This window comes from Pseudophryne corroboree, chromosome 6 (genome assembly GCF_028390025.1).
Source record: "Pseudophryne corroboree isolate aPseCor3 chromosome 6, aPseCor3.hap2, whole genome shotgun sequence".
Lineage (NCBI taxonomy): Eukaryota > Metazoa > Chordata > Amphibia > Anura > Myobatrachidae > Pseudophryne > Pseudophryne corroboree.
This window is the reverse complement of record NC_086449.1, coordinates 575,536,967-575,552,556: the sequence shown is the minus strand read 5'-3', so window position 1 is coordinate 575,552,556 and position 15,590 is coordinate 575,536,967. Positions and strand designations below refer to the sequence as shown.

Sequence of the window (15,590 nt, the reverse complement as noted above, 5' to 3'; positions counted from 1 at the left end):
CGTAATTTTTTTTTTTTTTACATTTTTTTATTTTATTTTATCTAGGATATGTTTGTATTTCCTACTGTAATACAGCCTTCTCTTTAGTCTCAGTGCTGTTCTGTGTGATGCTGCATGCAAGCTGTGGAGAGTGTTAAGCCTGGCTGGCTGGAGAACACCAGTCTTCTACATCTGAAAATAGATCTGGTTGAAAAATCCTCTGTGCATACAGTTTGGAACATCTCTGGGCATCCCTTTCTGCACACCTCCCAACATGACCCATTCCAGGAGGGACAAAATGCTCTCTGCCTGGACTTCCTTCTTAATATATGATTGGCGTCACCTGTGTTGAACTATTTAATTGATAAGAGGTATTTCAATACAGGTGATTGCAATCCTAAATTAAGAGGGAAGTTCTGGTAGAGAGCATTGTGTCCCTCCTGGAATGGGTCATGTTGGGAGGTATGCTTTCTGTAACAAACTTGAACATACTCGTGTAGTAAAGGTTATCCTGAAGCAAGATTAAGCTTGAACCCCAAACAGCTGAAAGACACCCATTTGCAGTAAGCCTCCAAGTTTGGGGTATTCATGAGGGCTTCCCCCCCCCCCCCTTGTGGTACACTACTAGTACAGAGAATACTTCCTACTTCCTAAACGATCTTAGTGTTTTTATGAACAGATAGTAAGTCAAATAACTTAGTTTCTGCTGCGGGGTACACTGGGCTCCACAAGGAATAACATCTGGGTATAGAGTAGGATCTTCATCCGAGGCACCAACAGGCTCAAAGCTTTAGACCATGGGTCTTCAACCTGTGGCCCTCCAGCTGCTGTGGAACTACACATCCCAGCATGCCCTGCCTCAGTTTTAGCATACATTAATAGCAAAACTGTGGCAGGGCATGCTGGGATGTGTAGTTTCACAGCAGCTGGAGGGCCACAGGTTGAAGACCCATGCTTTAGACTGTTCCGAAGATGCACAGTGCCGCCTCCTCTATAACCCCGCCTCCATGTGAGTGAGCTCAGTTTGTAGTTGGTGCCTGCAGTAGCAGGTCTCTTAACAGGAGACTGCTTCAGGCAGCCTATTCTTAGCTTTAACTTTAAAGAAAAGAAGAGCAGCAGGCTGTGTCTGATAGATGTCTCTGCTGCAGCTCCATCACCCCCAGCGGTGCTGTATACTCCCGCGCCGCGGTTGCCGGGTCACTACAGCGGAGGCGCCGGCTTCTTCCTCTCTCTGCCCATGAGTCACACACACGCCGCCGTCTCCCGGATCACGGGGCCGCTGACAAGGGGGAGGTAAGGGACTTCTGTGCCACACTTTGCACCACGATCCCGCACGGCTGTAGGAGGCGGGCCGCGCGCTGGCATGGACACAGATTATTGGGCTGATGTTCCACTAGCCACCAGGGTGATTCTGTATGGGCACAGGTCAGGGGGGACATTGTACCATTACTTCCCCGCTTTCTTTACTGCCCGGTGGGGATGCCAGCAGGGGGAGCAGGCTGGACCTGAGGCCCCGGCCCCAGGGCGCTATTTCTGCAATGTTCCCACCCTGGAGCTGCTTCCTTCTCCCTCACTCCCGGTCAGCAGCCATTACAAACAGAGCCTTGCTGTTCCAGGGATTGCTGGGACAAATCCTCCTCTGTGGAACCGCTTGACTGCCAGTGATGTGCTTCCTACAGGACACTTGAGTATTCTACCTGTCACTGCGACTGTGCTAGTTAAGAGTGCATACTGTCAGGGTTGTGTGGTACAAACACCCTGTGATATACATCCAGTGCCTACTGCGTTTGTTATATCTATTGTTATCACATATAGCCATACTGAGTATTACTTTGTATTGCTAGTCCAGTGCAGGTTATGGTACATAATTTCTGCATGGTACGTTTGACTATATACGTGTGTGTGCATGTAGCTGCTGTGTGGTTGCCTTATTACAGGGTATTTCACTCGGCGTGCTATTCCTATATTCTATACCTGTGGGGGCCAAGTGTTTCAGGTTTTCTGATATAGGATTGTTTCACAAGATATGCTACTGGAGTATTTGTTACTTGTGAGTTATAGTCACCATATGTTCTATTCCTATTGAACCCTCTGTCTGTGCCAGCTTCGGCTGTTTCTCAGAGTTCTTCTTAGGTATAGTGCTGCTACAAAAAAAAAAAATTGTACCGGGTTGCCCATTACTGTGCGCATTATGTCTGCTACACGTGGCAACGACGTTGGGGCATCTCCCACACTACGTGGTAGTGAGGCCACTGACGGAATGGAGGACAATTTAGCAGCTGAGAGTTCAGGTTCAGGGGCTTCCTTGCCCCCCAGTGGGTCGGTAGCACTCGGGGCATCACAAGAACCACCTTGGGCTACATTTTCCACATTGTTAAACAGCCCCATGTGGGACCACCTGTGCTGCTACCACAGATTATGGTCCCCACTGTGAACCCGCCATGGGCGGATCAGCTTTCCACTCGGTTACAGCATTTGAACCAATCCATGTTCAAATCTAAGGGTCCCTCTCGCCCGCATAAGATTAAGTTGTCTTCTAAAAGGGCCATTACCTCCTCCCGATTCACGGCCTTAACTGACACGTCCTCCAATTGAAGACATTGCTTATACTGACCCCTCAGACACTGACAGCTGATGTTTCAGATGGGGAGGGGAAATCATCTGTGGATGCCTCTGATTTGATTGAGGCGATAAGGCTCATTCTTCAGGTGGCTGATGATTCTGAGCCTGAGACTGTCTCCAAGAACCTGATATGTTTAAGCATAAGAAGGTGGTTAAGCAGGTTCTAAACTACTCTAAACACCTGATTCACATACGTCAGGAATCCTGGGAAAATCCGGGGACGAAGTTTACACCGAATAAGAGACTGTTGGCTCACTATCCTCTCTCTGCGGAGGTGTATAAAAATTGTGAAACCCCTCCACCTGTAGATTCTCATGTGGCGCGTATGGTTGTTTCCTCTGCCCTGCCAGTAACTACCATCACCTTTCTGAAGGAACTGACGGATCGTCGGGTGGAGGGCTGTTTAAAAGCGATTTATACCCTTTCTGGGGCTGTACAGAGGCCAACTATTGCAGTGACTTGGGCTGTTGAAGCATGGGCTCAGGAACTCTAGGCGGAACTGCCTTCTGATGCATCTGAGCATGCTCGACAATGTCTCATGTATTGCCACGGCTTCTCTGTACCTTGAGGCGGCCTCCGATGCCGGGGTGCTCGCGGCCAAGGCTGCCACTGTGTCCGTTTTGGCCAGACGTATCCTTTGGTTGAGATCCTGGTCTGTTGATTTGGATTCCAGAAAGACCCTGGAGGTACTACCTTTCAAGGGAGACATTCTCTTTGGAGAAGACCTCAATAAGATTGTGGCTGATCTGGCTACTGCTAAAACAGCTTGCCTACCTAATACGGCTCCTTCAGCACAGAAGGCTAAAAGTACTTTCCCTCAGCCCTTTCGTACTCCAGGTAAAGCAAAACGTCAGGCGTACCCAAAGCAAGCCCGTACTTCCAGACCTGCCAAGCCCACACCGAAGCATGCTTGGGCCGCCTGTCAGCCAGCTTCAAAAACTGATAAGTCGACCGCATGACGGGGTGGGCCTCCCTCTGGGGGATCCCAGGGTGGGGCGCCGACTTCTAGGTTTTACCCAGGAATGGTTGAAGACTACTTCGGATACCTGGGTGAGGGAAGTCGTTGCTCGAGGTTACGCCATACCCTTCAAGAATCGCCCCCCTCATCGATTTTGCCTAACAGATGTGCCTCTGGATCCGGCAAAAGCAAACACGTTGCGCTCTGTGGTACATTCCCTCCTGTCCACAGGAGTGGTGGTACAGGTGCCTCTGAATCAGAGGGGCATGGGGTTCTATTCACCACTGTTTCTAGTCCCGAAACCGAACGGGTCCTCGCGGCCCATTCTCAATCTGAAGTCCTTGAACAAGCATGTGCGAATTTCTAAGTTCCGTATGGAAACGCTGCGCTCTATTCTGGCCATGGAGCCTGGGGACTATATGGTCTCCCTGGACATAGAGGATGCCTACCTACATATTCCTATTGCGGTATCTCATCAGCAGTACCTGCGGTTTGCAGAGGGCAACCTCCATTACCAATTTCGGGTGTTACCTTTTGGTTTGACAACGGCTTCGGGTCTTCAAGGTTATGGCGGTCATGACGGCCAAGCTACGCCGTCAAGGGCTCAGGATACTACCATACCTATAAGATTTGTTGATCCTGGCGAGTTCCCCAGAACTTCTCCTGTGTCATCTCGATGGGAGGGAGAGGGAGTAGTATCAAGGATTCTTCAGTGGGCAGAACACCATCTGCCGGCCATATCAGCAGTGTTCATTCCGGGCGTTCTGAACTGGGTGGTGGACTATCTCAGTCGTCAGGACGTGCAGGCCGGAGAGTGGAACCTACATGCAGAGGTGTTTCAACTTCTCGTGGACAAGTGGGGTCTCCCAGATGTGGACCTGATGGCGTCTCGACACAATCACAAGGTTCCGGTCTTCAGAGCACGGACAAGAGTACCTCGAGCAGCGTTCGTGGGTGCTCTATCAATCCTGTGGAACTTTCGGCTGCCGTATGTGTTCCCTCCGGTGTCCCTCCTGCCCAGAGTAATACGGAAGTTCAAGCAAGACGGAGGAAACCTACTTCTAGTCGCTTTAGCGTGGCCCAGGCGGCACTTGTTCTCCGATCTACAGGGCCTCTCGTGGATCGTTCCCTTCTACTTCCACAACGACCAGACCTCCTTGTTCAGGGCCCTTGTGTTTACCAGGATTTGGCCCGTCTGGCTTTGACAGCATGGCTCTTGAAGCTTCCGCCCTGAGGGCCAAGGGTTTTTCTGAGGCGGACGTTCAAACTATGTTGAAGGCCCGTAAGCCGGCTTCTGCTCGGATATACCATAGGGTCTGGAATGCTTACTTTACTTGGTGTGCATCTCACAATCATGACGTTTTCAAGTTTAGTACGGACAAATTATTGGCCTTTCTACAACAAGGCCTGGGTTTAGGCCTGCGTCTGGCCTCCCTCAAGGTTCACATCTCGGCCTTGTCGGTTTGGTTTCAGAGAAAGATCGCTACCCTACTTGATGATCATACATTCACTCAGGGTGTGCTGAGGATTCGGCCTCCTTATGTGCCATCTGTGGCCCCTTGGGATCTGTCGGTGGTTTTGGAGGCCTTACAAGAGTCTCTGAGCCTCTTACCTCTGCTGACCTTAAGTGGCTTTCCCTTAAGGTGTTTTTGCTGGCTATTGCTTCAGCTAGAAGGGTCTCTGACTTGGGTGCCTTATCCTATAAGTCCCCCTATTGGATTTTTAACCGTGACGGGGTGGTTCTTCGGACACGCTCAGGTTATTTACCCAAGGTGGTGTCGTCTTTCCACCTTTTAACCAGGAGATTGTGGTTCCGACCTTTAATTCTCATGAGTTGTCTTCCAAAGAGCTATATTTGGATGTGGTACGGGCTCTCCGTATCTATGTGAAGAGAACTTCCTCCGTTAGGAAATCCGATTTTCTCTTTTTGTGGTGTTTGGTTTTCACAAACGTGGCTGGCCTGCTTCTAAGCAGACATTGGCCAGATGGATTAGAATGGTGATTGCACATGCTTATGTACAGGCCGGTCGTCCGTCCGGTTCCTGCTACCATCAAAGCCCATTCTACTCAGTCGGTTGGACCTTCTTGGGCGGCCCACCGTGGTGCGACCCGTGAACAATTGTGCAAGGCGGATACGTGGTTCTTGGGTAACACGTTTATTAGGTTCTATGCCTTTGATACTGCCGCTTCCCAGGATGCTTCCTTTGGACTCCGGTTCTTGTGCCCACTACAGTGCGTCCCCTCCCATAAGGAACTGCTTTAGGACATTCCCGATGTTATTCATTGTGGAGCCCAGTGTACCCCGCAGCAGAAAACGAGATTTATGGTAAGAACTTACCGTTGTTAAATCTTTCTGCAAGGTACACAGGGCTCCACAAGGCGCCCACCCTGACGCACTTAGTTTTTTTGGGTTGGTATTGGTATCGCCGCTGACGCCCTCTCCTGCGGTGAGTGTGTGTGGTGTAATTGGATACGAGCGGTAGTCGTCTCTGGTACCTGCTACTGCATTGGGCTGGTTAACTAAACTGAGCTCACTGGCATGGAGGTGGGGTTATAGAGGAGGCAGCGCTGTGCATCTTAGGAACAGTCTAAAGCTTTGAGCCTATTGGTGCCTCGGATCAAGATCCTACTCTACACCCCGATGTTGTTCCTTGTGGAGCCCAGGGTACCTCGCAGAAAGCTTTAACAACGGTAAGTTCTTACCATAAATCTCGTTTTGTGCAGCCTGTGGTGATACTTTCTAATGAATTTTTAAGGTGTTTTTTTTGTAATTTTAAGTGCAGTTATCAGACTAATGGTAAAGTCCAATTCAGAACAGTTTGAAGAACTAATTGCTTTACCAGAGAGGATATCTTTTTAAGCAGGATTCTTGACGACCATGCTTTATAGAAGATAGCTGTTTCTCATTCAGAATGGAATTTTTGAAGCGCATTTGGAATCTCCTCCAGTAATTAATCTGTGGAAATTGAAGAAACACCTGGGAAGTCTGGTCTGGATAAGGGTGACTATATTGCTTAAACTTACATTGAAGTCCCCGGGGATGATTGAGGAAACATCCATGTCGGCACCAAAGACCCTTTAGGAACAAAGTTGTGACAACATAATTTTCCCTGCGCATCAGGTGCACAATGGACTTAGGTGAAACCTCACTCTTCTAATATTTAGTCTAGAACACATGCATCCACTTATTGATAAACAAATATAGCAATGCAGTTTGGTTCATAAAGTTAATGCTGCAACAGCTAGTGTCTGTTCGGACTTAAATTACACTCAAAAAATGGGGTCCTCTTTGTGATCTCATGTACAGGATAATAAAGATCTTTCACACAGCATATTTCTTCTGGAACCTTGTTGCAATCTGGTCATGGCCTCCTTAGCCAGAGCACTCGTTATAAGGGAATGAACAGTGCCTGTAATTATGGGATTCCTATAAAGCGTGTTGTACTTGCTGTGTTAAGTTTCTTTGTACACCTTGCTGATTCAGTAAGGTTTATGACATCACTCGTAGTACTAGAAGAGACTTATGGTTCTGTCTAGCGGATTCCCATTCTAAATATAACTTGGCTAGTTTTTCATTTGAATAGCCGTTTTACTTGAAGAAAAAATAAGATTGCGTAACGCTAAAGTCCTCTGGTCATATCAAAGGAGCAAAAGATTTGGGTTCGTGAACAGCAGTTCAAAGACGCAAGAAGCTATAAATCTCGGAGACAGTCTAATGGTCACAATGTTTTGTAGGTTGTGTGTGTGGTGGTGGTTTTTTTTTTTTTTTTTTTTTTTAATTCAGCGTCTTTTGTGAACCTTCGAGATTTAAGATGCAAGGCAAATTCTCCACAGAACACCACAACAATTTGCCAAATCCGTCCCCTCTATACCAATAAGAGGCAGAAATGTGTAAAATATACACATTCTATAAATAAAATGAGCAGTGTTTTTGAAAGTGCTAAATGATACAAGATTAAATCTAGAAGTTCCAATACTGGTCAAGCTAGAAAGCTCCCACCATGCCTGGAGGGTGACCCGTACCGAGATAGATAAATTGTAATATATATTTCTCTTGTGTCCTAGAGGATGCTGGGGACTCCATAAGGACCATGGGGTATAGACGGGCTCCGCAGGAGATAGGGCACCTAAAAAGAACTTTTACTATGGGTGTGCACTGGCTCCTCCCTCTATGCCCGTCCTCCAGACCTCAGTTAGATCTTGTGCCCAGAGGAGAATGGGTGCACTGCAGAGAGCTCTCCAGAGTTTTCTGTTGAAAAAGAATTTTGTTAGGTTTTTTATTTTCAGGGAGTCCTGTTGGCAACAGGCTCCCTGCATCGTGGGACTGAGGAGAGAGAAGCAGGGCTGGCTTGTCAAGCTGGGCACTGCTTCTAAGGCTACTGGACACCATTAGCTCCAGAGGGAGTCGGAACACGGGTCTCACCTGGGGTTCGTCCCGGAGCCGCGCCACCGTCGTCCTCACAGATGCCGAAGATAGAAGCAGCGTGAGTATGAGAAGGCAGAAGACATCTTAGGCAGCAGAAGACATCAGATCTTCATGCGGTAAGCTGCGCGCCATTGCTCCCAGTCACACACACAGAGCAGCACTGAAGGGCGCAGGGGGGGAAGTGCCCTGGGCAGCAATATTCCTCACTTTTGGGCAAATTCAGATAGATTAGGCTGCGGAGGCAGTAAATCTAAGATCCCCCGCCATTTTAATAGAAAAGTCACTGGGACCGAAGCCCGCCGTCGGGTGAGCGGGGCTTTATCCTCAGCACTAACCAGCGCCATTTTCTCCACAGAAGCTGCATGTATGAACGCTGGCTCCCTGGTCTCTCCCCTGCTGAACTTCACAGGCTGGAAAAAAGAGGAGGGGGCACATTAGCGACGCAGTGAGTGGGAATTGGTATATTATATATGAAAAAGCGCTATCTGGTCATATTTTTTCCAGTGTTTTTAAGCACTGGTGTGTGCTGGCATACTCTATCTCTCTGTCTCTCCTAAGGGCCTGGTTGGGGTTTTGTCCCCTTATAGGTTAATCCCTGTGTGTGGGGGGTGTCGGTACGTGTGTGTCAACATGTCTGAGGCGGAAGGCTTCTCCAAGGAGGGGGTGGAGCAAATTAATGGTGTGTCCTCGTCGGTTGTGCCGACTCCGGATTGGATGGACATGTGGCATATGTTGAATGCAAGCAGAGCCGGCCATACGCAAACTAGGCAATTGCCTAGGGCATTTGATATGCCTAGGGGCATCAGCAGCTTCTGCTGATTAAAATGATATGCGGCATGCCTATATTCTGTATGTAGCATTTCATATGCAGATACAGCCACAGTCTCACACAGTATATAGGCATGCTGCATATCATTGTAATCGGCAGAAGCTGCTTGTGCATCCTAGCCACATAGCAATGCAAATAAGATGCATTTTCATAAAAAAAAAGGTGCCCAACGTTAGCATTGATGCAAGATTTGTGAGGACACATCTGTATCCAAGCAGAGACAGAGGTCACAGTGTTAGTGGAAGAGAGTGCTGTGTGCATGTGAGTGGGTTGGTTGTGCAGTAGTGTTCGGAATATGTGTAAGGAGCATTGTGTCATGTAAAAACGATTTAATAATGTGCAACATATGTGTAAGGGGCACTATGTGTGTCATTATGTGTATAAGGGCATTAATAATGTGCGGCATATGTGTAACAGGGTACTACTGTATGTGTATAGGGGCACTAATAATGTGCAGCAAATGTGTAGGGGCACTATGTGTGTCATGTGTATAAGGGCATTAATAATGTGCGCCATATGTGTAAGGGACATTAATAAAGGTTGTCATAATGTGTAAGGCGCATTGTTTATAAGGACATTAATGTGTCTGATATATGTAAGGGGCATTACTGTGTGGAGTTGTGTATAAATGCATTACTAATGTGTGGCATTATGTGTATAAGGTGCTCTACTATGTGGCGTTGCATATAGAAAGGGCACTACTGTGTCATCTAATGTGAATAAAGAGCAATAAGGTGTGCTGTAATGTGAATAAGGAGCAATTCAGTGTGATGTAATGTGAATAAGGGGCTCTACTGTGAGGAGTAACGTTTATAAGGTAAAGTGATACTACTGTGGGATGTAATATGAATTATGGACACTATCGCAAGATAAAATGTGAATAAAGTTGCAGTACTGTGTGGCATAATTGGAATTCGGGTTAACATTGTGTGGCCATGCCCCTTCCCAGCAAGAAGATGCCCCTTTTTGGGCTATGCGTCAAATGTGCGAACTGTTCCTATTTAAAATACAGGGGGTACAAGGACTGCTATGGGTGAGGGGTGATGGTGCTGGGAAAGAGGTGCAAGGTCAGAGGCAGAACCAACGGTGGTGCTAGGGGGCACCAGCCAAAATCTTGCCTAGGGCATCATATTGATTAGGGCCGGCTCTGAATGCAAGTGTGGCATCTTTACATAAAAGGCTTGATAAGGCTGAATTAGGGGGTCAATCCTCAGATTGGACCGACTCACAGGGCCCGCCGGGGTCTCAAAAGCGTCCCTTAACACAAGACACTACTACCGACACGGATTCTGATTCCAGTGTCGACTACGACGAAGTAAAATTGCACCCTAGGGTGACTAAAACCATTCAGTGTATGATTGTGGCAATAAGGGATGTGTTGCATATTGAGGATGAACCCTCGGTCCCCGACACAAGGGTACACATGTTTAAGGGAAAGAAACAGATTATTCATTTTCCCGCATCCCATGAATTAAATGATTTCTTTGGAAAAGCTTGGTAGACTCCAGAAAAGAGACCGCAGATCCCCAAAAGAATTTATAGGGCATACCCCTTCCCTAAGTAGGACAGGGAGCTTAGGGAGTCATCCCCCACTGTGGACAAGGCCCTGACGCACTTGTCCAAGAAAGTGGCGCTACCGTCTCCTGATACAGCGGCCCTTAAGGACCCTGCAGATCGCAGGCAAGAAACTACATTAAAAGGTATTTATTCTCATACGGGTGCTGTGTTAAGACCGATTGCGTCGGCATGGGTGTGTAGCGCAATTGCAGCTTGGACTGATGAGCTGACAGATCAATTTGATAATATGGATAAGGATACTATATTCTAAACTCTAGCCCATATAAAAGGCGCCGTCTTATTTATGAGGGATGCTCAAAGGGACATTGGATTGCTAGCTTCCAGGGCCAATGCCATGTCTATCTCAGCGAGAAGATCCTTATGGACTCGCCAATGGACGGGTGATGCGGATTCCAAAAAACATATGGTAGTACTACCCTATAAGGGTGATGTATTTGTTGGGGATGGGCTGACGGACCTGGTTTCCACAGCTACAGCAGGTAAATCAAATTTTTGACCATATATTCCCCAACAGAAAAAGAAAGCAACACCCTATCAAATGCAGTCCTTTCGGTCGCACAAGTCCAAAAGAGGTCGGGGATCCTCTTTCCTCGCCAGAGGTAAGGGCAGAGGCAAGAGAGCACCTGCTTCGGCAGGTGCCCAGGAACAAAAGTCCTCCCCGGCTGCTCCAAAAGCCACAGCATGACACTGGGACTCCCCTGAGGGAGTCCGCACCGGTGGGGGCACGTCTTCGACTTTTCAGTCAAGCCTGGGTCAGTTCGGACCTGAATCCCTGGGTGTTGGAAATAGTTTCCCAGGGTTACAAATTGGAATTCGAGGATGTGCCCCCGCGCCGATTTTTCAAATCGGCCCTACTAGCTTCCACATTGGAAAGGGATGTAGTGTTAGCTGCAATTCAAACGCTGCGTATACAGCAAGTGATAATCAAGGTTCCCCTGCACCAGCAGGGAAGAGGTTACTATTCAACCCTATTTGTGGTCCCGAAACCGGACGGTACGTTCAGACCGATTTTAAATCTGAAATCCCTAAACCTGTACATAAAAAGATTCAAATTCAAAATGGAATCTCTCAGAGCGATAATAGCCAACATGGAGGAGGGGGAGTTTATGGTGTCTCTGGACATAAAGGATGCGTACCTTCATGTCCCCACATATGCCCCCCATCAGGAACCTGAGATTCGCTGTACAGGATTGTCATTACCAATTTCAGATGTTGCCGTTTGGGCTTTCCACGGCCCCGAGGATTTTCACCAAAATAATGGCGGAAATGATGGTGGCCCTGCGCAAGCATGGAGTCACAATTATCCCATACTTGGACGATCTCCTGATAAAGGCGAGATCAAGGGAGAAATTGCTGAGCAGTGTGGCGCTCTCTCTGAGAGTGCTCCAGCAACACGGTTGGATTCTAAATCTACCAAAGTCACAGTTGATTCCGACAACTCGACTACCGTTCCTAGGTATGATACTGGATACGGAACAAATGAAGGTCTTTCTCCCAATAGAGAAGGCCCAAGACATCCAGAACATGGTCGGAGAACTGCTAAAACCGAAAAGGGTGTCAGTTCACCAATGCACTCGAGTTCTGGGAAAAATGGTGGCGGCCTACGAGGCCATTCCCTTCGGAAGGTTCCATGTAAGGACTTTTCAATGGGACCTTCTGGACAAGTGGTCAGGGTCCCATCTGCACTTACATCGGAAAATAACACTGTCCCCAGGAACCAGAGTGTCCCTCCTGTGGTGGTTGCAAAGTGCTCACCTGCTGGAGGGTCGCCGGTTCGGGATTCAGGACTGAATCCTGGTTACCACGGACGCGAGCCTCCGAGGATGGGGAGCGGTCACACAGGGAAACACTTTTCAGGGTCTTTGGTCTTTTCAGGGTCCTCTCTACACATCAATGTGTTGGAACTCAGGGCCATTTACAACGGCCTTCGACAAGCGGAGAGTTTTCTTCGAAACCTACCGGTTCTGATTCAATCAGACAATGTCACAGCAGTGGCTCATGTGAACCGCCAAGGCGGGACAAGAAGCAGAGTTGCGATGGCGGAAGCCACAAGGATTCTTCGCTGGGCGGAAAATCATGTAAGCGCTCTGTTGGCTGTCTTCATTCCGGGAGTGGACAACTGGGAAGCAGACTTCCTCAGCAGACACGATCTCCATCCAGGAGAGTTGGGGACTTCATCAAGAAATCTTTGCAGACATAACACGTCTTTGGGGAACCCCTCAAATAGACAAGATGGCGTCACACCAACAAAAAACTTCGTAGGTATTGCGCAAGGTCTCGGGACCCTCCAGGTAGTAGCAGTAGACGCACTGGTAACACCATGGGTGTTTGAATCGGTCTACGTGTTTCCTCCTCTTCCTCTCATCACGAAAGTGTTGAGGATCATAAGACGAAGAAGAGTACAGACAATACTCGTTGTCCCAGACTGGCCTCGAAGGGCCTGGTACTCTGATCTACTAGAGATGCTCACAGGAGACCCCTGGCCTCTTCCTCTGAGGGCCCTGTGTATTTCATGACTTACCGCGGTTACGTTTGACGGCATGGCGGTTGAACGCCGAATCCTAGCAAAAAGGGGATTCCGGAAGAGGTCATCCCTACTTTAATAAAGGCTAGGAAGGAGGTGACTGTAAAACATTTATCACCGTATCTGGAGAAAGTATGTGTCTTGGTGTGAGACCAAGAATGCACCTACGGAAGATTTTCATCTGGGTCGTTTTCTCCACTTCCTACAGACAGGAGTGGATATGGGCCTGAAATTAGGCTCGGTTAAGGTACAGATTTCGGCCCTCTCTATTTTCTTTCAGAAGGAATTGGCTTCTCTTCCAGAAGTCCAGACGTTTGTAAGGGGAGTGCTGCACATCCAGCCCCCTTTTGTGCCTCCAGTGGCACCATGGGACCTGAACGTGGTGTTGCAGTTCCAAGAATCGCTTAATAAGGTTGAGTTGAAATTTCCTACTTGGAAGGTGGTCATGTTGTTGGCCTTAGCATCAGCAAGGCGAGTGTCAGAATTGGCGGCTCTTTCACACAAGAGCCCCTACTTGATTTTTCATGTGGATCGAGCTGGATTGAGGACACGTCCGCAATTTTTGCCTAAAGTGGTTTCTTCGTTCCATATGAATCAACCTATTGTGGTGCCTGTGGCTACCGGTGACCTGGAGGATTCCAGATCCCTAGACGTAGTCAGGGCCTTAAAGATTTATGTAGCCAGGACGGCTAGAATTAGGAAAACAGAGGCTCTGTTTGTCCTGTATGCGGCCAATAAGATTGGCGCTCCTGCTTCAAAGCAGACTATTGCTCGCTGGATCTGTAATACGATTCAGCAGGCTCACTCTACGGCTGGATTGCCGGTACCAAATTCGGTTAAGGCCCATTCCACTAGGAAGGTGGGCTCTTCTTGGGCGGCTGCCCGAGGCGTCTCTGCTTTACAACTTTGCCGAGCGGCAACTTGGTCGGGGTCAAACACTTTTGCTAAGTTTGATACCCTGGCTGATGAGGACCTAGCGTTTGCTCAGTCGGTGCTGCAGAGTCATACGCACTCTCCCGCCCGATTGAATGCTTTGGTATACACCCCATGGTCCTTACGGAGTCCCCAGCATCCTCTAGGACGTAAGAGAAAATAAGATTTCTGTAACGTCCTAGTGGATGCTGGGGACTCCGTAAGGACCATGGGAAATAGATGGGCTCCGCAGGAGACAGGGCACTTTAAGAAAGAATTAGGAATACTGGTGTACACTGGCTCCTCCTTCTATGTCCCTCCTCCAGACCTCAGTTTGAATCTGTGCCCGGACGAGCTGGGTGCACTTTAGTGAGCTCTCCTGAGCTTGCTGAATAGAAAGTATTTTGTTAGGTTTTTTTTATTTTCAGAGAGGTCTGCTGGCAACAGACTCTCTGCTACGTGGGACTGAGGGGAGAGAAGCAGCCCTACTCACTGTGGATAGGTCATGCTTCTTAGTCTACTGGACACCATTAGCTCCAGAGGGATCGAACACAGGAACGCACCCTTGGTCGTCCGATCCCAGAGCCGCGCCGCTGTCCCCCTCGCCGAGCCAGAAGCCGGCGTGAGAAGCAAGAAGACTTCAAAAGCGGTGGCAGAAGACTCCAGTCTTCATATGAGGTAGCGCACAGCACTACAGCTGTGCGCCATTGCTCCCACATTAAACCCACACCCTCCGGTCACTGTAGGGTGCAGGGGGGGGGCGCCCTGGGCAGCAATTAGAGACCTCTTGGCAAAGTGGGCATATATACAGTTGGGCACTGTATATATGCATGAGCCCCCGCCATTATTTTACACAAAATCGCGGGACAGAAGCCCGCCGCTGAGGGGGCGGGGCTTCTTCCTCAGCACTCACCAACGCCATTTTCTCTCCACAGCTCCGCTGAGAGGAAGCTCCCCAGTCTCTCCCCTGCAGATTCACGGTAGAAAGAGGGTAAAAAGAGAGGGGGCGCACATAAATTTAGCGCAAAATCAGTATATACAGCAGCTACTGGGTAAACACTAAGTTACTGTGTAATTCCTGGGTCATATAGCGCTGGGGTGTGTGCTGGCATACTCTCTCTCTCTCTCTCTCCAAAAGGCCTTGTGGGGGTTCTGTCCTCAAATAGAGCATCCCCTGTGTGTGTGGTGTCGGTACGCTTGTGTCGGCATGTTTGACGAGGAAGGCTATGTGGAAGCGGAGCAGGTACAAATGAATGTGGGATCGCCGCCGACGCCCGATTGGATGGTTATGTGGAAGGTTTTAAATGATGTTAATTCCTTGCATAAAAGGTTAGATAAAGCTGAAGCCTTGGGACAGTCAGGGTCTCAACCCATGCCTGCTCCTACAGCGCAGAGGCCGTCAGGGTCTCAGAAGCGCCCACTATCCCAAATTGTTGACACAGATATCGACACGGATTCTGACTCCAGTGTCGATGGCGATGATGCAAAGTTGCAGCCTAAAATGGCTAAAGCCATCCGCTACATGATTATAGCAATGAAGGATGTATTGCACGTCTCAGAGGAAAACCCAGTCCCTGACGAGGGTTTATATGTTTGGGGAAAAAAGGCATGAGGTGACCTTTCCCCCTTCACATGAGTTAAATGGGAATCTCCAGATAGAAAAATGCAGATTTCCAAACGGTTGCTTATGGCGTATCCTTTCCCGCCAACGGACAGGTTACGCTGGGAATCCTCCCCTAGGGTAGACAAAGCTTTGACACGC

At 48.6% G+C, this 15,590-nt stretch overlaps 1 protein-coding gene across 5 annotated transcripts in view; it reads left to right on the top strand.

Annotated features, from left to right (window-relative positions):
- The window catches only part of LOC134932978 (oocyte-specific histone RNA stem-loop-binding protein 2-like), a 260,183-nt gene that overhangs the window by 30,082 nt on the left and 214,511 nt on the right, over positions 1–15,590 (top strand). For 4 of the 5 annotated variants that reach the window (XM_063927875.1, XM_063927879.1, XM_063927874.1 and 1 more), the window contains exon 2: positions 8,341–8,430. The exons of the other annotated variant lie outside the window; for it this stretch is intronic. In XM_063927875.1, coding sequence (XP_063783945.1) covers positions 8,341–8,430 — 90 coding nt within the window. The remainder of the gene's footprint in view (positions 1–8,340; positions 8,431–15,590) is intronic. 5 annotated transcript variants of the gene reach the window in all.